We start from the raw sequence: 25,742 nt of genomic DNA, 5'->3' as shown, positions 1-25,742 counted from the left end.
AGATGATTTTCCGCTTAACCGTTTAATGTTAAGCATGACTTCGATGCCAGCATCTTCCCAGAAAGTTACATGGACCGCGTGGGATTTTTTTTTTTAATAGGTGCGAATCCTGTCTTTTGCGCTGAATTGCGTCAGAGGGGAACGCGGTGAGGCAGCAGGCGGCCGCCTGCGTTTTCGGGCGAGCTGCCGGAGGGCGAGCCCGCTGCCTTCCCGCCTTCCCGGGGACGGGCGGCCGCAGCCCGGCGCGGGGCGCCCCGGCGGAGGCGGAGCGCGGCGGAGGCGGGACGCGGCCCCGGCCCCGGCCCCGGCCCCCGGCCCGGCCCTTCCTTTCCCTTCCTTTCCCTTCCCTTCCCGCCCCGCGGCCCCGCAGCAGCAGCCGGCGCCGCCGCGGGGAGCCTCCCCAGCGCGCCGAGCTCACGGTCCCGCCGGCCGGCGCCCGGAGGCGGCCGCGGGGAGACGCTGGGAGGCCGGGCGGGCTGGCCCCCCTCCCGGCGCATGAGGCGGCGGCGGCCGGGAGGCAGCGGGGAGAGGCGGAGAGGAGCGGCGGGAGCCGGGGATCGCCGCCGGCCGCCGCGCCGGAGCTCGTAGGATGTCACCATTGTTCAGCTGGGTGGCTAAGGTAGGCGGCGCCGCGCCCGCCGTCCTCCGCTCTCGGGAAATAAAGTCCAGCCTAAGAGTTTGCAGATGTTCGCGTTGCGTTTCAAGGCAAGTCAGCCGTCTCTGGGAAGGGAGCAGAGCCCTGCTGTGGTGTTCAGCCAGGGAAAAGGAGAAGCGCTCAAAGTGAACAGTAAAGGCAAACTGATACAACTCGTGGCTTGGGCTGAGGGGTTAAAAATGAAGCTGCAGTTCTGGCCGGCTGCTCTACCTTGCTGCGGATCTATGGAACGGGAGTGCTGCAATTAGAACTGCACAGAAGGTGTGGTCTCACCGCCTGCTCAATTCTGTCGCTTCTTGTGTGCTCTGGAGAGTGTGTAACAGCACTCCCGCTGTTTGTTTTGGACTTTTTTCCTGGTTTTTGTCATACTCTGAATTTATGAAAAGCAGTAAGTTAGCTTTTAATGGGAGACTTACTCGCTTAAGTATGACAATATGTGTGTCGTGCTGGCTTCTACATCTGCTTGTCTAGGGCTTCAGTAGGATTTTCCACTGTAACTGTGAAACTACATATGAATGCAAAGCAGTAGAGATGGTTAAAGAAATCTAGAATGTAGTTTTTAGCTGATGTTTCCCAAGAAAGTTTTTTTTTCGAAGAAACAGTCATTCTGAATTTAAAATGAGCTGTATATGGTATTCTGTCTTGAGGCACAGTAGAAAGCATAGAAGAGGACAAGCGGGTGAAACAGCTGTATGACAGGCAAGAATTGGGGGTTCCTTGGAGGAATTTTCTGGGAAAAAAAAGACTTTATCTTGAAGTTTAACGGGCAGCTTAGCCTACTAGGCAGACCACATAAAACCTAGTTCTTCCTTCTGTTTTGCCAGGTGTAAATGGTCAGTTGCTTAATCACTGTTACGCATCCCTCTCCCTGAATATGTAACAGATGAAGCACCTGCCCGGGGAAGTGCTTGATGTGCGACTGTGTTACCTTCATTCAGATTCTCAGATGTGCTCTATTCTGTCTTAAAAGGACCCTGCTTGATTGTAGCCATGCCCTGAAAAATAGAAATGTGTACTTTCCTCTTCCCTCTTGGCTTTTTTTCCTCTGTTTAAAGAGCTACCAGGTGGAGCGCTTGTTAAAGTAGTTCCTTCTCCTGTCATCACTGTGGCTCTGTCTCGTGGGTGACATAAGGCCTGATTTGCCATGTTATCCAAGGGAATGATACCGGCTGATTTCCATGCTGACTTCTACAAACGTGCCACTCTCCTATACAGGTGGCTGCTGTCAAAAATGAGTGATGCTGTTGAGTAAATACTTCAGGGATGCCACCAAGGGGTGGCCCATTTCCCCCCCTCGTTGTTCACTTGTCAGCTGAACAAAGCAGCTAGTCAGAGAGGAGTTAGTCTTGGAGGAGGTACAAGGCAGAACTTGTAGCACACACACTTGGCCGCGTTTTTAGAGAGAGGAATAGAAGCTCTTGCAGAAACACACTTCTAACTCTGCTTTCAGGAGTGCTTTCTGGGCGTTCAGAACTAATTATTGCAATGCTGGTTCCTCGCAAGTGTATAGTTTTATTCTTTTAATGGTCGTTAATCATCAGTGCTAATTTGGGAGGGAGACCAAAGCAGTGTATTTAGGAATACAAAATGAGGCTTGTTAATGGAGAAAGCTTTCCTGCCTGCCAAAATCTGATCAGTAAAAATGTAGGAACTACTGCTGTAGGCTTTCAACACAAATGCAAGCCTTTCCAGTTTTTATAAGATGGTGGCCTGTTCCAGAACAGGGAACGACTGCAGGACGTGGGGGGGAAGGAAACTGCCCTCCTCAAAACGAAGCTGTCCCCCTGCACCTATTACTCAAAAATGAGTTACCCCCACATCCAGTAACATGAGTGCGTAGTGTCACCATGCAAGTCCCCAGGCCCGCAGATACTTACAAGTGAAGTAATTTACTCCCATATGCTATAAAACTGCTGGTCCCTAGTGTTTGTATAAACATTACCTTTTAATATGTCTTCATTACAGGTTTTTACGTGCTGTTTTACCCAGCTTGTCTCCTACCTAGACGCAGGCTCCTCGGGGATGAGTTCTGTGGTGCTGCCAGGCCAGGTCGTGGGGCCCGTTCTGGGCTGGAGGATAAAGCCCTGCTTGAGTCTTACATGCGTTGGTGTTGCCCACATTGGCCCTATGGATGCTGGCTAAACCACTTGAATGATGACTAGGTGGATAATGAATTCTTAAGTACTGACTTGTTTTAGTCTCCTAAAATTATTTAAATAAAAAAGAATAGTTATACCTGTTTTTCCTGCACGGTTTTATACAAAGTCAGACAACTGACTTCAGGGAAACCTTTGACTAAGCACCTTAAAACGTAATTTGAAAGCGTAAACTAACTTTGCACTGTTGTGGGTAGCCAATACAGTCACTTTTGTAGATACACAGAGATATTTTAATCTACATTCAGTTTAGTTCACTGCAATAACTGTTACTGAAAGTAAAGAAATCATTTTGGAGTAGAAAAACATCAAAGCTTTCAGTCTGCAAATAAAAAAGAAAAGCAGATTTCTACTGATTTATGTTGTATTTGCACAGCATTAATTCATTCCTAGGAGATAATAGTACAGTGATAGTTGTTAAGAGTAATTTTATTTCTGTTTCCATCATATTTAATACAGCTTTAGTTTAAGTAAAAAAACAAGTTTAGTGTTAGTTATCTACAACTGACTTCATTTTATAATGCAGCATATATTCAGAAGCAGCTTGACAGAAACCAGAGTTAAAGAATTGACTGCTGAAGAAATAGAAAGTAAGAAACAGATCTTAGTCTAGTAAATTGTATAAATAGAAAATTTTAGTAAATGTGTCCTCAGATTCTCAGCTAGTTAAACAATTTATACATAGTGTGTCTTTCTAGTTACAAAAAAAGAGTAACGTATATAATATAAAAGCTGTGTTTAGCTTCAGCTTATTCTGTCTAAATGATCATAAACCAACAAGGAACCAGTAAAGAAAACAGCTAAGGTAAAATGCAAAGCAAGGTTGCGTTATTTAAATCAAGGTTTCTTCTATAATGATGTCGCTGCTATGGATCAATCAACCCTGGTCAGCTGCCTCCGGCCTGCAGGATAGAGGTGGGAAGGGGATGCGCCCAGTTCCCTCCTGAGGGGAACTGAGAGCAGCAGGGTTTCTTGCTGCAGCCCGAGGAACCTCCGAGAATGGGCCACCAGCACTGGCAGAAAAGGATGGCTTTCCAGTGTAGCTGTCCCCAGCTGGCTTGGCTAATCTTGGACCTTGGACTGAGAAGCTGATCGTTTAGATTTCCTCTGCTCTGAAGATCAGATTTTAGGGTATATTCACAATAGATGCTCTGAAATTCCCAATAGCAAAGCAAGAAGTAGGTTCATTTTTCTTTTCCAAGGACTGCTGAGTCAGAATTGCCTGTGAGCTTTCTTCAGTTTGGGAAGCTGTCAAGGCATCAAAAAGGAAAGTTTCTACACTATTCAGTGCAGCAAGGCTTGGTTCCTTGGCTTGTGCTGTGAAACATGACTGAAGTAGTAATTATAATATTGGAAATGCCACTTATTTTTCTTGGAATCCTAGTATAACTTATATGCTGTGTTCAAATTGATCTTGCTGATGTTTTGCCGTTATTTCTACTATTTTCTAAATAATAGAGTGCCTAGTAGACCTCTGGGGGAGAATGTGTGGGAGTAACAACCTACTTCTTAGTTTAGGTCAGAAGCTACAAATGAAATTAATTTGCCTTCTGGAAGACAATGAGAAGGAATGAGAGACTGAAAACCGGGAAGCCCAGGAAATCCCCCTTCCTTTTTTTTTCTTTTTTTAAGAGTGTTCTGAAGAGGCAATCTTGGTTTTTTTCCTGGTCTGTTTTAGGGTATATCACACTCATTTATGAGGATGTTTTGTTCCAGCTGTACTGATGTGCCTCTTTCCTTTATTCCCCATGGCTTCCAGCAAAGTTGAGCACCTCTGGGTGTCTTTAATCCCTCAGTGAATGACTTATGTTTTAGCCAAATCAATCGGGATTTGGTATCTTAAGAAGCCCGTATAACCAGGCATTTTAACACTGGCTAAAGCCCAATAAACCTTTGAAGTTTATTAAGCCTGTCCCACTTTTCAGTCCATCTTCCTTCTAAGATGGTAAATTATTTGAGGAGGTGAATAAACGGTGGTGGTATCTTATGGTGTACAACCCTTGCTTGTGCTAGTGCTTTTACCCCCAATAACCCTTTTATAAATGAATTTGGATACTTGGATATTGCATCAAAAATCAGAGAGTTAATAGAGAACTAGTGTCAGGGAAGAACTGAGCATCATTGGGGATGGAAGGCTCAGATGCCACAGCTTCACTTGTAGACGAATCTCCTTGAAGCCACTGAGACGGCGGGTAGGGCTGGAGGGACAGACCCTCGCTTGTCTCTCAGGCCGAATGCCGGCAGCGCAGCAACGAGAAAGTGCCGATTTCTGCCAGAGCTGGGTTTTGGTGCTCGAGTTCGCACAATGCCCCTGTCCGAGAACACTAGGTTGCTGCTCAGTGTGTTTCTCCAGGTCAGTTTTTATTCGGGGGAAAAATGTTGTTACCAACTGACAGCCTTCAGATAAGTGCAGATTATCGCAAAATGCCGAGCAGTTGAAACACAGTTTTCTGTATGCCAGTCACTCTCCACCTTCCCCCGCAGGGGTCTGGCCGATGACCGAGGAATATGCGCTCAGCATTTGAAATGAAGTCAGTCCTGTGGTGAAACCCTGTGTTACTCAGCAGTTATGTTTCCTTTGGAGCTGTTCGCTTTTATTCTTCGTCCTTCCATTTCTTCTTCTGCGCACCAGGTCTGAATTGCACCCGCTCTGCTTAGACGTCTCCGATTCGATGGGAGAGGGCCGGAATACAGTCTGGCTCACATGGCTTTTATGTGGCTGGGCAGATGTGGTAGGGCAGCGTCCTCTGCATTTGTAAGGTACATTACAGGTGCTTAGTAAGGAGTAGGGCTTTCCACAGTGAAATTCCTGGCCATGTAGACTGCAGCTTACCAAGGTTTTTCTCTTGAATCTTTTATGCCTTTCTGAATTACTTTCTTATGAGTATCTACTTTTGGGTTCCTGTTGACCTTCAGATTTAACAACAAGCCAAGGCGGATGAGGTAGCTGAGCTTGCTGTTTTGTACAGGTCCTGCCCTCTGCAATTCAAACCAGAACTTTTAGGCTCCAGTCAAAAACTGTTTGCTTTCCTTTGCTGAAAAGCTCTCTGGAAATTGGTGCTATTAGCTGTCTTCATGTGGTTAACACATTTTGGGCCAAACCAATAGCAAAAATATGAGTAAATCCTGCAGGATCGGGGAAAACTCCAGGTTCCATCAGAGATGCATGGTACAACTAAGGGTTTGTTTGGGTTTTTGCCATATATATATATATATATGTATATGGGGCACCGCAGTTTAACTTTATTTGCTTTACCTTTGGTGATCTAAAATACTGTTTCACATCATAGCCTGCTTTTTTGGAAGGCTACTGTAATGAAACAGTCTTTTATGTGCACTAGAGGTGTTTCTGAGAACACAAAAGCAGCAGTTTGGCTCTGGGTTCCCCAGGTAGAAATATCTTTAAAGGAAAAGTCCGGCAAAGTACCTCTTTCTTCAGAGATCAGCTCACAGAGCTGCAAGACAATTCCAGTTTGTGATTTCCCTTCATCCTGAATATAGAAGCTGCAACATTTCTGAGAAACCTCTGCTTTAAGGGGATGTTGGAACATTTTTACTGTGCCAAGTAATAAATACTTAAGATTTTAAAATGGTTTAAAAGACTTCTTAAAGTGGAAGGAGCTGAGGTTGTGTATAGTGTACAGAGGTTGACTAGTGACTTAGCCAGTAAATCTTCAATAGAAACACTGTCAATTGAATTACAGCTTGGCTATAATTTTTTTTTTTAATTAGAAGCCTTTACAGCTTAACTGTTCAAGCTGAAATACTCGTGGATGGCAATGACTGAGGAAAAAAAAAGTCTCAGCCTCTGTTTTGTTAGTAGTTTACATATCAGTAAAGATATACAAAATATGTGAAGAGATGTGCCCAAATAGGAGCTTGCTTACTAATTTGTCTGGGGAGGTAAGGCAGTAGAGCTGGGAAGAGCAGCTGGAACTCGGAGAGCAGAAGCTGAGGCAAGGAATGACATTAACCACTGTGTATTGGTTTTATCACTGAGTTATTTGTACTGAGTTGTATCTGAATTGTTTTCAGTTATTCTCGCTTTTTAACCAAGTTACAATAACAAATCCTGAGATGAATTAATGCATAAATATAAAATTTTAATAGGAGAAATTTAAAGTAAAATCTTTCTGAAAAGCATGATTTGCTTACTGAGAAGCAAGAGGGAGGTTCAGGCACCTTTACCTTGTCGAGGTGGACTAGAGCATAACAGCTGGGTTTCTGCTACCTCTTTTCTCTCCTGTTTGCAAGTTCCCGAAAGGCCAAGCCACTATTCCCTGATCAGCTGGTCAGGTGTGTGAAAGCTGCAGTTATTAGCCCGGATGCAATCACTTGTAGGTTGCATCTACATTAGTAAGTAGCATACAGCAACAGATTGTGCAAGGGAAGCTGCTGGTGCTGAGGACAGGTTGTGTACCTGGTTCAGGGAAGTGGGTTTTACTTTGGTTCACAGCCCTAATTTGGTGCTGTGAACCAAATGCCTGTTTGCAGTGAAATGCATCACAAAATGAAAGTTTAATTCTATTTAAATCAATGTCAGTTCAGGCACTTTGAGACAGCTCCACAATACAGTCCGTTGCACAAGAAGTGGATCGGGAGCATCTGCTCTCAAACACATTCCTGGTCCAAATTAAAATAGTGAAGTAGTCACACCTATATAATACTTGAGAATCCAGTTAGAGAAGCTGGACAGACAGCATATGCATGGCTTTGCCGTAGATGGCCCTGATGCAAGAAATGGGGGCCCATCAGAGAATTTTTGTTTTGTTGGGATGTTGACCTTTTGGCTACTGGTTTGTGAGAATTTCAGGCCTGACAAGGTTGTCTGGAGTTTCTGTGAGCTAGACTTCTGTCTGTCACTAACGGAAGCACTGTAAAGAGAAAGTAAAAACATGTATTGCCTTCCATTCTCAGGGCAGTGTGCATGTCACATTTAAAAAAACAAAACAAAAATTCATCTTGGCTGAAATATCTGGAAGCTTCTTCCCAACTCCAAAGTTGCTGTGTGTGAATGTTTTTCTTTGTGCCTTTACAGCATCATCACTGTAATCAAAAACAGATGTTTTTTCCAGAGGGAACCTTTGATATGCAGTAACCAAACAGGATTTTCAGGTACAGATATCCTGTGAAATTGCTGGTTTGGGGAGAAGAGTCTACTTGCGCATAGTTATGCAGGGACACTCCCAGCTACTGAAAATGGCAAAGCTGAGCTCAACTAAACAGCCCCTTTCTTTTTCAATCAAACATTTTGGGGTTTTTATGTGTTTATTTCAAGGAGCTCTGTAACCAAATATCTTACTTTTATTAGATCTTAACAGTTGCCTCTCTACATTTACTGGACCATTGGTCTGCTGCTGTAGTACCAATGAGGTGAGCTCACTGAAGCTGTTGTCATGGAAATTTGGATGGTTAACACTAAATGTTTCATGCTGGTTTTGTTTCTTTGGACCTTTTTATAGCTTCCAATCTCCTCAAATGCAAGCCATGGAAAAGGAGATTTGTAGAAGTGCTTTGGAGTTTTAGACGATTATGTACAAGAGGCCTGTCTTTAAAACTCTGGTGGTAGCTACCCAGAACCTAAACCAAAAATAGGTGCTGGAATTTCAGATTTTGGATAAGTCCTGCTGGAATATGACCTGTAGGATTTAGCATTCTGTGGAAGCGATTGACATTTCCATTTGACACACAGTCATTGGAGGCTGACTTTTGTAGACTTAAGAAAAATGTTCTTTTATATGCGAACACAGTTCATGGAGCTGATGCTATGTTTTGTTTATAAAGTGCAGAATCATATACAAAATTATTTATTGTAGGTTGTTACAATTCAGGCAGCATTTTTTCTCTGCTGTTTCTAAAGATTCAGTAATGCTTTCATGTATGTTCAAAAAATGACACAAAAAGGCCCAGTCCACTTGTATATTAGGTGTGGCTGAAATAGCGACAGTCGCTAGTGCTGACGTAATTTGGGGGGGGAAGAAGTTGGCATTAAAAGGAGTCTTTCCTTGAAATCTTGTTTCCCTTCCCTTCTTACTCTTTTCCTTCAGCTAGTCTGTTAGTGTGTCCCGTAGAGCATCATCCTTGTATCCCCCTCCAGCTTCTCGTGGAGATCTTGTAAGTCTGTGACCTCTATACTTTAGAAATGTTGAATATTCACCACTCCCTTTTGGGTTTCCTCAGCGAGTAAGTGTTTAAATATAAAATACTGCGGAAATATTGTGGAGGTCAGAATTTGGTCAGTCTGAAAGGGGTGTGACAGTGTGAACTGTCCAGCTTGGCTGCAATTCAGTGTTTGGTAGTTGTCTGTGTGATTTACCATTTTCTAAAGAAACCCAGCCTTAACTTGTGGAGGGAGAGTGGAAGAACAAAAAGGAATAACGGAAAATTTACTGTTAGAAGAGACTGGGTAGGCTTAAAATATCAATTCCATAACCCTGAAAAGAGAACAGATTCTGAATTTTCATGTGTGTATTGTTATAATTTGCAGCTGAATAAAGTACGATATGGATCAAATTTGATATTCATTAGAGTGGTAATACAAATAAATGATAGGAGCTCCAGAAAAGCTCATGATCATGGACCAACATGTATTATTGAAAGTCTTTATATACACTCTTACTGGTGTCTTTTTTTGTTGATTACAGTTCTTCATATATTGCACTATCATGCAGATGCTTTGTTTGGAAGGGCACTGAGGCTAGATCTATTTGGTGATTTCTAATTTTTTGTTTCCCATTGGTACAGCTAGCTTGTTTTGACTGTAGTGATGGAAGAGCATCATTACTATTTTAGCAAATAGCTTGAGAATCTTGAGAATATCTTCCATTTTCAATCGGTCTGGCACTGTGTCTTTTCCATGCTGTGATTTTTTTTTTTTGTTTTTTTCCTGCATTGCTTTCTTACATAGGGAACTTCATTAATTTGAGTCTCAGTCTCAAAATTCTTCTTATTCCTGAATTTCTTCTCTTGTTGTCCATCAGTTGCATCATTAGTATTTCCAAACTCCTGTCAGGCATCACATAGGACTTGGATACTGGTTGCTGTTATTGTGGCATTTATTTAAATAAACCAGATGATGCAGGTAAATGATCTGACTGCAGCTTTAGAGAGTTGTTGATAATACTGTAGTATAGCTAATGGGATAGGAACAGAAGGATGAATTTCAGCTTTTGCCATTTAGTTACTAGGGTTTTCCTGGATGAGCACTGCTTCTGAGCTCAGTTAGCAGTGCCTGCATGGGCCAGGTAATAGCACTGAACTGAGATGCTCAAAATAAAGCTGTTGGCACAGGCTGCAGATCTAGAGATCTGCCATTGTAGGTCTGTAGTGAATTTGGTACAGGACATAAACATGAGAATTTTTGTCAGCAGGGAGAACCATCATAGCATTTTCATAATCTGGAGGCACTGCTAAAACTTCTCTTCTGGCGGCTGCTTCGTAGGTAACTCTGGGGTGGCACCTTGGCTTCGCTCTGGGGTGGCTTTCAGGAGGGATCCCATGGCTCCATTTGTCTTGATGGCCCTTTTATCTATGTTTTGACAACTCTTCTCCATTTAGGACTGAATGTGCAGCTTTATCTAAAAGGACAGTGACATCTTGGGTTTTGTGTTGTGACATGCAGGTTCAGTATTGACTGTCAACACAAGGAGCATGCTTGGCTGCCCTGTAGCAGTTAAAGTGAGGAGAGATCAGCCAATGAAGATGCCAACATTTAAATGAAGAAATGAGATCTGGTTAAGATGACCAAAAGCGTGAACAAGTGAAGTAGTGCTGTGTAGGATGGTATTGCAGGACTGCCAAACATAGGATAGTTAGTCTATAACCCTGCTCTGCAGCTGATGGATTTCTACCATCCATGATGGCATTTGCAGTGAAACGCTGTCTTGCAGGCAGTCTGTAAGTGAACAGCACATTTTCCTCTTCACTTTTCTAGCATGCTTATGTAGTTAGTGCAGACATACTCTGTCTCTTACAGTGACTTTCAGAGGCACCAAACATAAAGATTTATGGAATAACCACTCTACAAAAGTATCTTTATCCAAGCTCTTTCTTTTTTTCTTTCAGGATTTTTGTCAGATCTGGAACTGAGAGGAAGAATAGAATGCAGAAAAGTTGAACTTTTCACCTACTGTAAAATTTTAAGACAGCTTTATCTTTTAACAGGAGGGAAGCAGGGTCTAATTCATCTATCATCAGCAGGAATTGAAAGGACTGACTTTTTAGGAGAATGATCCTTTTTAGAGGAAAAATTGGCAAACTTCCCTAATGTGATCTGACTATATCTTAATGGAGGGGGTCTTGAGTAAACACCTTGATCTTCCCTTTGCTCCCAAAAGCATTGCATTAATAGGTTCCAGTAAATGCAAAATATCCTTAGGAAAGCAATGTGTTTTGGACTCTCCTTGATAACAACTATTTTCAGGAGAGTTAAAGCATGACCTTTCCTATTGTAGCTAAATTTCTTCACAAAAAGCTGACTGGTTCTCAATCAAATTACATGATAAATGTTTTAGTGTAAATAGTCCTTAGTGAATCATAGGAGGTCAGTAAGCTTTCTGTGACTCATTTGTTTCAAAATACAGTCTAATTCTTTAGGCTAACAATTTCCGTATATGCTTCTTATGTAATAAGGGTCTTGCTAGAAGTTGAGGGCTATTTAGGTGTACTCTTTGTATTGTTCTTCCTTCTCTTCCATTACATCGAATGCACTGTACGTTAGGAATGCCTGGTAAAAATCAGTAGCATTAAACTTCAAATTTATTAAACTTTAAATTAACCTTTGTCAGTACTATAAAATGTGTAGATAATCCTAAGGCAGCCATTCATGTAGGAATCAAAGGCGAGCAAACACCTGGTGTTCAAAGAAAGTTAATTTTCATAAATAAATACATTGTTATTTTCAGTGGTTTACAATGTATTTTAGAAAAAAAATTAATACAGACAACTAGTATGAACCACAGGTGTGGATTTCAAAGAAGTATGTAGTTAACTGGCAAATTGAATAATCCCATTAGACCTTCTGATGAGAAGCCATCACTAGAAGGCATATCTTACAAAGAATGGACCATAATCCAAAAAGCCCCTAGACACGAGTAACCATTTATTTTACATCTGAAAAGGAATAAAGCTGGTGAACTAAATTCTAACTGCTTTTCTTAAGTGGAAGTCAGGGTGGTTTTCATGGGGTGTTTAACCATTACTTTCCCATCCTGTTCTTCTGTGAGTTGACCTGAGACAGCTGAAATGTCCTGCTACATGACAAAGCAGCAAACGTGCTCATCTAGGAGCAAATCAGTTCACTGGCATTTTATACCACTCAGGCAGAATGCTGGAAAAAGCTGATCAGCTTCTGCACTCCGGTTCCCTTGGGGCCTTTATAATTTTAATGTTTGAGCAAGATTCTTCCCATGAAAAGCGTCATCCATCTGTCCACTCCTCTCCCCCCAGCAGTTCTAGGGAGAAGGACTGTGGGGTTGTCCCTTCCTTCAGGAAGTCTTATTGTGCTGTCAGAGTAAGAGAGATGGTGTTTTACGCTATTGCAGGCAGAGCTAATTTATACATCGTGTCAATCAAAAGCATTCATACGATGATTTCCCCCCTGTGAAAAATCTTCAGAATAAATCGGGGGGGGGGGTCGTGGCTTAACCCCAGTGAGCAACTAAGCACCACACAGCCACTCGCTCACTCCTCCCCGGTGGGATGGGGGAGAGAATCAGATGAGTAAAAGTGAGAAAACTCGTGGGTTGAGATAAAGACAGTTTAATAGGTAAAGCAAAAGCCGCGTGCGCAAGCAAAGCAAAGCAAGGAATTCATTCACTACTTCCCATGGGCAGGCAGGTGTTCAGCCATCCTCAGGAAAGCAGGGCTCCATCATGCGTAACCGTTACTTGGGAACACAAACGCCATCACTCCAAACGTCCCCCCTCTTCCTTCTTCTTCCCCCAGCTTATATACTGAGCATGACACCGTATAGCCCTTTGGCCAGTCTGGGTCAGCTGTCCTGGCTGTGCTCCTTCCCAGCTTCTTATGCACCTGGCAGAGCATGGGAAGCTGAAAAGTCCTTGACTGGTGTAAACTCTGCTCAGCAAGATCCAAAACATCAGTGTGTTATCAACATTATTCTCATCCTAAATCCAAAACATAGCACTCTACCAGCTACTAAGAAGAAAACTAACTCTATCCCAGCTGAAACCAGGACAGGGGGCTTTTGGCACATGTTTGGATCAGCTGTCTAAGAAGGTTGTATCGGAAATAACTTCAGTTGTAACAAGGACACGCACCACAACTGGAGCTTTCCTCCCTTCTTGTTTGGAGTTGGATATTGCTAAAAACGACAGAACAATTTGAGGCTTTATATCATTTGAAAAGAAATTATATTTACTTCTGTCTGTTTAGCTAGCTGCTGTTTTGCCAGTTGTACCAATTTTGGTAACTGTGAAAGAAATCAGAGAAAAGGAGACCGGGAGAGAGCCTGTCACCTATTGTACAATTGGAATTTAGTTTGATAAATATCTTTTTTTCCCCAAAATGCCCTTAGTAACTCATTTCCTGTTTTAAATCCCATTATTGCCTTTCGGTAAAAAACACCCAAAAAACCCCACAACAAACAATTTCCCTACCCCAAGAAAAAAAACCTTGTCCTGAAAGCTTTCAAAGACCATTGCTGTCTTTTTTCCATTTATAACTACCTAAGAATAGGATTCCTCCTGTTTCCCACCCCTGGCCTCCAACTCGGCCCCAGGCCGATCTCAACCCTGTGAAAGGAGCTGCTTGCAATCTGTGCCCCCCCCCCCCCAAAATAAAGGATTAAATCTCTGTTGATAATGAATGAGCACAGATGTTTCTAGCTATTACTTTACAGTAATTATTGCCTACTTGTTTGATAGTCACCTTGTAAAATGTGAGCCAGGAATCCTGCAGGTATGACCCGCAACCACTGTTGTCTTCAAGTGCTGTTTTCATTTGTGAAATTGTGTGAAAACAAAACTTTGAAACAAAAGATGGAGAAGATAACACTATGTAGATGCTAATATGCTTTTGAAATATCTGTTGACTTGCTTTATTTCACATTTGTTGCTTAAGTTTATGGTACTGAATGGAGGAAGTACTGATGAAGCAGTATGAGATGAAAAGAAATGGTTTGTATTGCTAGGACAGAAGGGGGCTAGGGAAAAATGAATTAATGAACACCATATGATAAGCCCTCCAGGTATAGAGCAGGATACACTAATAGGCTTCCCAAAAGTAGATTTTGTAGGAATACCCCCTTCAGAGCCAGTCAGGTGCCACTGCATTCAGAGCTGCACTAAAAGCCCACGGAGGCCTTCCGTCAGCTGTAGTTTGGTTTTGGATCATGCATTTTCATGGGGAGGGGTTCCAAAAGTAAGCAGCAATCTGGGACATGGCGGTTTATTTACGGAGAGTAGCCAGGTTTTGTTGTATTTTGGGCTTCAAGTAAGGTGTGTTTTAAGAGCATGTGAAAGAAAACCTTCAAGTGTATCAGCAACATGATGCATCTCTCTTGGGGAAGAAGCACCACCACAAAATAGTGCAGTCCAACTTCACTAGAACACCGAGTACAATTATGTTCTATTTCTGAGCTTGTTTACAATAATCTATAAACAGATTCTGCAAATATTGTTTTTTCAGAAAGGAAAGAAAACCTTTTTGTGCCTCTCTTAAGTTGCATGGAGTGCTCTGCAACTCACGTGACTTTGCAAAGAGCGCAACCTTTTCCATCTAGCTGAGGAGTCATGAGGAAGGTTCTCGAGCTGAGATTTGTCTGTAGTATTAAAAGGAATGTGATACTCTGAAAGTGGCATACAGTACTCGTGGCATCAGTCTGCATTACTTAGCAATCTTCTGGAGGTAGCACTCAACGCACGTGGGAAGCCTAGTCACCTTTATGGCTTTATGATAACATGTAAACTGTAGGAGTATGTGTTGGCTACGTGGAGCTCTGCTATCGGTGCTTACTGTGTCAAAGCCATCTCAGAGGACACTAGTGTCACTCATGCACCATGCTCCAAGTCAAAAAGAACTGGATTTAAAGAGATGGCTCTCTTCTGCCCCACACAGAATATCCTTTGAATTTTAGTGCACTCTTGTTCATCAGCTTCTTACATACATCCCTGCAAAATTTGAGTCTTGGCCCCGTCACTCTCACTTATCCCGTTCTCTGTATAATGCCCATCCAAACCTAACTAAGCAAACCACACCCACCAGTAGACATGTGTACGATTGCTTTTCCTTTCATAGGTCCGTGGCAATACTATTCAGCCATTGAGCTTGCCCTTATCAAGGCTGAAACGACATCTCTGTCTTGCCTTTGCAGCTCTGGTTTCACAGTCCTTCCCAAGCAGCACACCTGCACCATGCTCCAAGTCAAAAAGAACTGGATTTAAAGATTTAACTGTGGTTAGCCCCGGTGGCTGCTAGCCTGGTTGCCCCTCCCAGGCCTGTGGTTTTGTTCTGACTCGTTCTGCTTTCTCAGAAGATATCCACAAGTTCTCTGGTTAAATGAGACACCTAGTGCCTTTTAGATACTGTAGAAATGAGCTAGACCAACAAGCGCAGATGGTGAAGCTGCTGAGAGTGGCACAGTTCATAGTGGTTTTATGTGCAGTGAGGATACAGCAGCAAAGTTTTGGATCATATGTGTTGAGGCATGAAGTCATAGAGCAAAGTTGAGCTGTCTCTCCATGCACCCACCGATCTTAAGTACTTAAGAGAGCCAGTGGTAAGAGTCTCACTTTGGCTGTACCTGTGGTGCATTCGTTATGCGCGGAAAAACAGAGCAAACTGATGGGAGCTTGCAAATGGTCATCATCCAGGGACTGGAGGAACTATAGACTTTCTACTTCTCTTTCTGAATTAAATCTTGGTTTGAAAGTGGCTTTGTGGGAGGAATAAAAGTCAACAAATAGCAAAGGAAGAAAGCTAATAATTAAAGTACTCCATAGTACTGTTGATTAGGAGTCAAGGGGTGAAAATTTGGAAAACGAGAATTGAAGCTGATGACTGGAAAAAGTCAGCGAGGTGTAGGAGGCTGTAGAGCAGTCTCCAAGCAAGATAATAGAAGAAAAAACCCTGTGAAGACACTTGAGATAAGACCTGAATATAAAAGGTCTTTCACTGAAATGAAAATTAACTTGAAAAGTTTGTTACTCTTTTCTACCTTGAATTTCTACTAATGCTGAGGAATAAGGAAATTCTGTCACTTTTAAAACTAAAAACTGTGGGTTTGTGCTAGAAGTTTTTAGTTCGTTCTTTGGTTAAACGAGTGGGCAAGACTTCTCACAAAAGAATCTCAGCTGATTGTGTCTTGCCCTTCTTTTTCTGGCAGCTCTAAGTTTCCTGTTGGGAAGAGGAAGTTGTGGGGTCCCCATCGCTGGGGTTCCCTGGAACCCAGCTGGATGTGACCCCCAGCGTCTCATCTCAGTTTGAAGTTGGATCTAACTTGAAAGTTTACCTTGCTTTATGTGGGGGGGCTGCACTGTCAGAGATCGCTTCCAAATTAAATTATTCTGTGATTCTGAAAGGAGAAATTGTGCAGTATCTTGATTTAAAAAAAAAAAAAATCCCACTGAAATCTATAAATTAAAATGCTTTAGATCTAAAAATGCCAAATTTTAAATCCATTGAGTAGAGAAATCTGTTCAAAAAAGTTAGTTGAGCACTGGTGTGGGTTTAAGGAATGATAAGGATGGGAAGTGTTGATCTCTGTTTTATTACTGCACAGCTGTTTTGCTAGAAGTGTGCTGAAAACAGACCAACTGCTTTTTAGTGCATATCAAACTACCAAAATAAAGATTTTATGCAGTCTTTTAAAAATGCAAATAAATAACTTTGCCGTATCATCTTTTTTTATATGTTGTGTATGTCTCAAAACTAATTTTCCTTTCTTCTGTTCTACTACTTTTAAAAGTTTTCCATGATTATAAATACCTTATGAGTGACAAAAATATTGCTGTCTCCCCTGATAGAACTAGATGGCTTCTCCCAAGATACATAGCTGCCGACCCTATTTTTCCTGTAGCAGCACTCTCTAGTAAAATAGAGAAGGAAAGGTATTAAGAGCAAACAGTATGTTAGACTTCTTGACATATTTTTTTGAGCCTGCTATGGTCAGAAGAAAAGGTAAGTAAAAACACTTAAAAATAATTCAGATGTCCTCTCATGCTTAAGTAGGCAGGCAAAGCTCACTTAATCAAAGCATGTAGTTGTTTCAAGAGCTTTGTGAAAGATTTTTAAGGCTCTATTCTAGCCAGGGTGGTGTGAAACCTTCTGAGGTTCAACTCAAGATTTTACCCTAATGGTTTCCAGCCTCCAAGAAATTATGGAGTCTATTGTATAAGACCAGTTCCTGACAACACAGGTTTGTCTTATATTAAACAAAACGACCTACTCCCTTGAAATAGTGAAGCCTGTGCTGGAGCCCTTTACTGACCTGAAGGCTTACGAAGGGACTGGTAGGTATAAACTGGTAGGTTTATACTGCAGGTATAAACACTGCATAGCATCTAAAATCATAAATCATTCCGCTTTTTTTTTTCTTTTCTCCTAGTCCTGGCCAGTTGATGTGTTAACAGTTCTTCTGTGGTATGCTTTGCTTTCCTCCCTGCTGTGTATTGAAGAAACAGGGAATCCTTTTTTAGTCTGGTCTTGTTTACCAAAAAGGCAGCTGTTGCATTCAGCTGTTACTGGGCTTTTTTAATTAAAATAGTTTCTCACTCTTTCTCAAATCCACTGACAGACTAAGGACATTGACATCTTATTGCATGTTTGTATGTAAACTAACAGGGTGACTGCTGGTTGCATGGAGAAAAAATGCAACTGCAGTTTCTCTTTCTGTGGAGGGAAACAGCTGTTCCTTGTTCTTCAGATGCAGCAAACGTGCATGCTTAAGAATTATTGCCTTCTCTCATGATTTGGTGCATGGTGTAGAAGCTGTAGCTGTTTGTCCAGTGACAGACTACTGTGCATTAAGAAGTTCTAGGTGTTGGTTCGTGTTTTACTTGATTACCCAAGAGCCAAGTCACAAGAATACTCAGCATTTCAGTTCCCTGCTTTGTCTCTGCAAAATAAACATTCTCATCATAGCAGAAATAACATGGTGTACTTAAAAAAAAAAAATAAAAAAAAAAACAAAACACCACAAAAAACCCAACAACCAAAACTCAAACACTGTCCAGTGTTAGTTTTAACAGTTATAGATACATCATCTTTTTCTATATCTAATTCAGACACTCTAAATGCAAAAACTTTTCCTAATACATTTCAGTTGTGTCTTCTGTTCACCAGTCCTGTTTGGCCCAGAGTGAGTGATGAGAAGGTAATGGTCTGTGTTTGGTAAAGTTTCATCATTGCTTACACTGTTGTTATATACTTAGTTTGGTGGTTTTAGGGAAATAATTTTAGGTCATCAGTGTTGTTGTTTGGATTACAGAAGTGATCTTTATCCACTAATTACATATTTATACTGAGAAACAAGTCAGAAAACACTTAAGAATAGAAGTATGCTAGAAAAGAGAATTTGTGCAGCAGGAAGAAATCATACATGCGTGCAACAGTCCTCCCCCACTGTCTTAGCAAGTTCAGATTAGTAGACACCATTACTTATAGGTTTGTATAGGAGATGTTGGTATCTAAGTCACCAAGCTGAGATAGGATGGCACCTCTGGAGGTCATCTAGTTCAGCCCCCTGCTCAAAGCAGGGTCACCTAGAGTAGGTTGCTCAGGGCTGTGTCCAGTCAGAGTTTGCATGTCTAGAAGGATGGAGACTCTGCAACCTCTCTGGGCAACTTGTGCCAGCATGTGGCCACCCTTACAATAAAAAAGACTTTTTCTTACATATAGAAAGAACCCCACAATCCTTAAAAAACTCCAAGCAACATTAACTTAATTCAGGAGCAACTTAATCCTTGCTGCTTTTTGATACAAATTGAAGAGCCATAAAACCTGATTCAGTTTGCATCTTAATTAATTGCTGGAGGTTTGCAAGAGATGTGGTTACTGTTCGCCCAGTGGCATGCTGCTTAATCTGGAAAAATTCCAGCTGTGGTTAATAAATGTTTGCCAGGATAGAGCCTACATTGTTTATTTTAATAATGTGAAATAATTATATATATATTTATATATTTATTTACATTTCACAGATTATTTTTTTTCTTTCTCTCTCTCTCTCTCTTTCTTTTTTTTTTTTTTTTTTAAAACTAAGGGTTACTTGATCTTCATGTACTCAGCATCCAGGGTCAGAGGACACACAGGAGTGTGTGGTTTCTTTGTTTCTAAATACTTGCATAAAAGGCCTGGCACGGTACAGGTAGATGAAAAGAGCACAAATCTTAATCAGGCCAAGAACAGTTCCAGGGAAATATATATTTTGTTTTTTTTCTCATTCGTCATGGCATCTTGTCTTTACTAATGAAAAGAGATTAATGTTTAACATACATAAGGGTCATGGGAAAGTGAGGTGGTGATTTGCTGCTTCTGCTAGAGCAATACTGCTTCAATTGCCTAATCAGAAGTAATAAAATTATATTAACAGGCTGTGAGTTTTTTTAGGTTAATAGGCAGGAACAGAGGAGTCTGTGTTTTTCAGTAAGTGTAGCACGGAAGCCAGCTGTTACTTATAAATGACATAATTCAAGCTTTAGCATGTGTGAAAATAAATAAATAAACACTCTCCTTGGTTTTCATCAACGGGCTCACTACATCTCCCCAAACATGAAGTTTATTAACTATTGCAAAGTCATTCTGTGTGATGTGGTGTCTTTCTCTGACTACTGTCTATATGTAAAGTCCAGGCACTGCTGAATAGCAATTTTGTCAACGTCCAAGGTGTTTGATAACAAAAAACACTGAAGAAATCAAATTCAGTAACTGCCCATCTGTGATGGGTCCCTAATGTCTTGTCTGGACTTCTGCTCAGCTGTAACCCTTGCAGCACCTGCACTGCTGGAAACTCTCCTCACAGTCGTCAGCATGGGTGGTGCTGGGGGAGCTTAACCCTGACTGAGATGGTGGCACAGGTGGCCTGGGTGAGGGCTGACGTTCCTGCCTTTGACCATGTGAGCGTTTTCCAGCAAATACTTCATTCCTTTGCTGTCACCTCCGCAGCATCAGGAAAAGTGAAGATGGGATCACAGGTCTCTGTGTGTATTCTTGGCAAGTCAGAAGTAAAATGGCCTATGGCTGGTGAGTCCAGACACTCCCACAAGAATAAAAAGTGTTTATTAGAAAATGATAAAGCAGTTGCAGGTTGAAATATGGGTAGAATAGTCTTATGTTTCACTGTCGTCCTGATATGCAATGCAGCTAAAAATTGGTTCTTTGAAGGAGTATTAGGTAAATAAAACTGAGGTGGACCTTGAGCTCACTGTGGAGCAAATGAGTATCGTTTGAGGTAATAAAGATTCGTTATACCCTGAGGTTCTTCTTGTATATGATTAAAACGTTAGGCATGACGCTGCCCAAGCCCAAGGCTTTCCAACTGGTTTGTGCATGGCATAGCTGAGAACAGGCTTCTGAAGTCATGACCCTGCTTTCCTTACCTCTCCCCCATTGTCTTTGCTGGGTGACTAGCTGGTGATGCACGCCTTGCCCTCAGGGGTGAAGTAATGCTTCCTGAGTTGTTTTATTTATTTATTTTGTAATCTATTACTTGTTGTCTTAAATCCACTAGCTATATGTGTGTGTGTATATCTGTCTATCTATCTATCTATCTATATCTGTGTTTCCTTGTTTATAAAAAGAATCCTGCTGAGGTCTTTATGAGCACCCAGAATATAACCATTCAATTTTCACTGTTCAACCTTCTTTTTTCCCCCTCTAAGTCCTTTGCTGTTTCCTGCATTGGTTTATCTAGAATATTGCATTATGCTTAAGCCATTAGATAACCATAGAAATGTCTGAAAAAGGCAGAGGATGTGTCTCCAAAGCATTGCTTAGGTTTAGGGATGCCCTTTCTCACAGGGGAGATGGCTTTTCTAGGCTGCCATTTTAGTCTGCTGCTCCCAGACTTCCTTCTGTACTATCCGCAACCAAATACTTGTAATTAAGTAAGCTCCAATCGATGCTTGACAGAGGAAATTTGTTTTGTCAGGAAACTGGCACACTTAGCATGGATTTTTCTCAAAGTAATTTGGGAGAATTAAAAAGTTGGCAGAATTACCTGTTGTAATCATAGACGGTGGCCCCGCATTTGTCGTCGTGGCAGCAGCACATGCTGCAGAAGAAACTTAATCTCCCAGGCCAGTCAAAGCAGTGGGAAGTAATCAGGCATCGGCCTCGCAGCAACTTAGTCTGCTGGGTCTAGCATATGCATGTTCCTACCTTAGAACCATATCAGAAACTGTGACCCTTTACTGTTACCTACAATATATCAGATGGCAGTTTGGGTTTTGTTTATAATTAAGACAGACTGCTCTCTCATACATATGCCCTGCAAGTGATACTGTATATGGAAGCAATATTATTTGAGAACGTCATCTAGGATGCTGGAATAAAAATGAATATCTAAAATAATGAATGTGTTTCTTTAAAAAAACACAGCTACTTACACTTCAAGAAAACCCCAAATACCAAACTGCCATAACAACATAGTAAGCTATTATGAAGCTGAAAGCAAATTTGCTTCAATTAGTGTACTCATTAGTGTATGTGACATGAATGCTTGAGTAAAAGAAGGGAGTGAAAAATAACAGAGATTAAATAGCTTTCCCAATTAATTAGTCTGTGGCTTCTCTTATGCCTTCTGAAGTATTTTTATCTTTCATTTTGAGTTTGAATTTGTCACATTATACTGGTTCCTTCGGGTGCGAAAGTTTTACTGAAAACACACAGCATTACAAGAGACGAAGCTCTTCTGACAACGTGTTGATGATGGTCAACTCCTGGCAGGGAGACAAATGAGCAATGCATCTAGTCAGTGTTTAACTTTTATAACATGTCGATTGGACAAATACAAGATCAATTCAACTGGTCTTTCAGAAAACAGAACCAAATTAATCACTCCAGAAAAATGCAGGGAGCACCTCTTAGTGTTGCAACTTGTTTGTCGTAAAGCACTAGATGCTAATGTTGTGTATTTTTTTTCCCCTCCTATAGGTGCCTGAGATTATAAGCTCCATTCGACAAGCTGGAAAAATTGCTCGTCAAGAAGAGTTTCAGAATAATCTCTCAGATGTTGAAGACCCTTTTGCCAAAAAGTTTGAGGTGCTGTTCTGTGGACGAGTGACAGTAGCACATAAAAATGCACCTCCAGCACTCATAGATGAATGCATAGAGAAATTTAATCATGCAAGTTGTACAAAAAAATCAGATTTCAACTCGTCGTCCCAACAACATGAAACTGCCAATAACTTCGGAGGCTTCTCTTTCAGCAACAAGTTTCGGTCTGTCTTCCAGCCCTTGGTCAGTGAAGAGGAGGAGAAAAGGCCAATTAGGAAATCCTTTTCTCAGCCTGGGCTTCGTTCCTTTGCTTTTAAGAAGGATTTGCAAGAGGGAAGCCATAGGAGCAACAGCTTTGTCAGGTCTTTTGAAGAAGATGCAATTTCTCTGAACCTTAAAAGTCAGCTTATCTATGGACACAGTGTTGTGCAGCCAACAGACATTGCAGAAAACCGAACGATGTTGTTTACGGTAAAGCAAGATTTGCAGCTATTGGTGACGTTTTCACATGTCAGAATTTGAAGTGGCAAACAACGCAGATGTTCTGACAGATTACTCCAGATTACTCTGGCAGTTACTCCTTTAATAACTTAATTGCAATTACCAGAACTTAACTCCTGTACTTCTCTAGAAAGTATTACCAGTCAGTGTAAATTGTTTTACGTAGTCAAAATTAGTTTATATTAAGTAGTTGAAAACAGCAGTACCTGAAACATTGGGTTTCTAAAGACAGCTTTTAGAAAGCTACAGCAAGTTAGTTTTACAATTGCAAAATGATATGTACAGTTAGACTAACTAGTGACAGAAGAAATAAATTTCCAGGTGAATGAGTTACCTGTAACTAGAGCAGAAGGACTAAAGCATGATTGTGGGCTAGTAGACTTCATGTCCCATGATAAGTAGCATAATTCGTGAAGGTGTTCTTGCTGCCAACATGTCTGTGTAATGGTGGAGTAGTGTAGTAACGTCCTAGGCTACTCCACACCTGCCTCCACTCCCATCCTGCTTCTGTGTGGTAGCAATGCCCTTGTCTTGATAGGCTAGCAGCAAAAGTATTTTTCAAGACCTGAGAAACAAGTAAGGAATGTGTTATTTGCTCCTCTTATATTCCTCATGATAGATAAGTAATAGAACGTATTTTGTGTATCTTGTATCTTATGAACATAATGCAAATCTGGAGCTGACGTTGCGATGGCTGGCTATCATAAGGTCATCTTGGATCTGTCAGCTGCCGTTGGGGCTGGGAGTTTTTAAGGGCAGTATCAGAGTGGAGTGGGTGCAGTTACAGCAGGTTTTTTGGAGGGGGGAAAGAGAAGTGCTGCTTTAAGAAGGATTGCCAAAGTGCTATGTCTGTAAAAAGTAACACACAGAAGGACATGTAGTTAGCTATACCTGTTTTAAAGCTCATGTTTAGTCGTGGCAGGCTGGCATTAGAGAGAGAAGTGGAAGAAGGTGGAGAGAAATTTTGTGCTCCAGTAAAAACAATTCCATGTTTCCCTTCTTCCCCTGAGCACGTATTTCACACAGAAAATATAGACGCCCTTTATATTAATGCCTAATTTTTAAACAAATCCTGACTCCATTCATGGCACATATTTTAGAGATAGGGAGATTATAGATGTACTGCTTAGGTCCAGACCCTTTTACTCCAGTGAATGCGTTTTTAATTTATATTAAATAGATGCAACAGTTCTCAAAGACACATGCAGCTTCAGCCTAAATGTAACATCAGTCACCTGCTAACAGGCTCATTTCCAAATTGTGGGCTCTGCTGATACAGCTTTCTATCTTGGGTTGCTTTTTGCCTGGGAAAATACTGTTTAGTATGCATAGTTGTATTCTTTTGCCATTCAGCCAGTCTAAATTCAGCTGAATATAAGGAAGTGAAGTAACTGTGGTTTGTGCCTCCAGTATCCAGAAGTCAGCGCCTTATGGCAGAGCTGTTTGTTGGTTAGCCCTCCCCCATGTTCAGCAGGTTCTAAGTAATGGTATGTGTACAGCGTGCACAGGATTTCACCTTTGCTCATCTGTCTGTGGCTACATATGAAATGCTTAGAAGTAACTTATATGCAGAGGAAAAAAATTGTTTGTATTTTCTCGGTTGCAGTTCTTACCTGGATTTTCCCCAGGACTGCAGCAGAGGTTGGTGTTTGAGGTGTGAATAATGTTCCAATGAGTTATCTGCTGACTCCTGGCCTGCTTCAGACAGTTCTGATTTTGGTATCTCTTCCTGAAGAACTGCTTTCCTAGCCAATTTCTTAGGATTTTAGTGTTTATTTTTAGGCTTTTCTCCTGGCTGTGTTTTGGAGGGGGATGTATTGGGTTTTTTTTCCCCTTGTTCAGTTGGCTTCAAATGATCCGTGCTGCCCTGGGACCAAGTATGGAAGGAGTATGTGGGGCTGAGCTCAGAAGGAGCCTCTCGCTGCAGGGGGGGGAAGGGAGCAGGAGGAGGCTGCTGAGTAGGTGTTACCTATAGAATAACCCCATGAACACATGCAGGGGCAGCCCCAGGGACAGTGCAAGGAAACCAGCAGGGAGTTGGCGAAAATAGTTGTGACTGGTTGAAGTGAAAGAAGAGGTGGGAGGTGAATGCACAGGACCATTTTTAGACACACAGAGGTGGCACATCTCACTTGATGCATTTACACACAGGATTCCCCCCTTCCCCCTTCCATAAGAAATTACAGGTATATTGGTTCTGCTGATCTTCTATGTGCATCTTTTGGAATTTGGTAGTGGCTGAAGCTTCAGCAGGTTTGTCTAAGTCATGCCCATGAATGGATCCAGACTCCACCCATCTTCCCTAAAATCTGATATCAGACTTGTCCTTAGCAGATTTTCTGATGTGCTAGAAACTATGAGGAATTTAAATTTTATCTGTTAAAATGTTACAAAGATGTTGCCAGAAGCTGAAAAATTTAAAACAATAGTTTCACCTTAAAAATGCCCTTTGCCCATCAAAAGTTAGCATCAGCTTTTGGAACACTGCTGTACAAATGGCCTACAGATTAAATTAAGGTAGAAAATATACTCCAGTCAGCTATTTTTTATAGTTTGAGTTAAAGCCTTTAAATTAAATGCTATGTGTGTCTTAAATAAATAAATAAAACCCTAAAAAATGATTAGGTGGAGTACAGGTAGTGGCACACACTTGGATTTAAATTTTAGGACAATTTAATTAAGTAGCTTTTGGGAATGTGGTATGTGCCAAACCTGCAGAAAATAAAAAGAGGGAGTGTGAGTATATTTTCTCAGTGCAAATAAGTTACTTGTGGTATAATATTACTCTCATCTAATTAAACACTATTCTCAGTCTCTTGTCTCAAATGTGAAACTAAATCTCAGTTCAGTAGTGTGCAGAGCTCTGAATGCCAAATCAATGTTGTTTCAGTATTCTCTCTTTCTCTGGTAATAATACACTAATTGGTCTAAGTATACAGGTAGGAAAAAATTGAGGTTTATGTCCAGGAAATATTTTTATAGCGAGACAAAAGAAAGTGTAATGTTACTTGTTATCATCTTGCTATTTATTTTGCTCTTTTTAGATTGGCCAGTCTGAAGTTTACCTTATCAGTCCTGACACAAAAAAAGTAGCAATTGAAAAAAGCTTTAAAGAAATATCCTTTTGTTCTCAGGTAAGATTGCAGTGTATTCTTTCTCTCTTTTTTTGTTTAAATATTTTCCACTTGTGAATGCTCATATACTCCTCTCTCCTAGCATTTCAAATGGATTCTCACCCCAGCGGTTTCAGTAATTGC

At 41.3% G+C, this 25,742-nt stretch overlaps 1 protein-coding gene across 3 annotated transcripts in view; it reads left to right on the top strand.

Moving 5' to 3' along the window:
* The window catches only part of TBC1D1 (TBC1 domain family member 1), a 117,642-nt gene that overhangs the window by 32,698 nt on the left and 59,202 nt on the right, over window positions 1-25,742 (top strand). For all 3 annotated transcript variants that reach the window (XM_082315163.1, XM_082315165.1, XM_082315164.1), the window contains exons 4-5: window positions 21,922-22,455; window positions 25,530-25,619. In XM_082315163.1, coding sequence (XP_082171289.1) covers window positions 21,922-22,455; window positions 25,530-25,619 — 624 coding nt within the window. The remainder of the gene's footprint in view (window positions 1-21,921; window positions 22,456-25,529; window positions 25,620-25,742) is intronic.

Source organism: Platalea leucorodia, assembly GCF_965183815.1.
Source record: "Platalea leucorodia genome assembly, chromosome: 6".
Classification (NCBI taxonomy): Eukaryota; Metazoa; Chordata; class Aves; order Pelecaniformes; family Threskiornithidae; genus Platalea; species Platalea leucorodia.
Note: the sequence above shows the minus strand (reverse complement) of the source record. Positions and strands in the feature narration are given on the sequence as shown.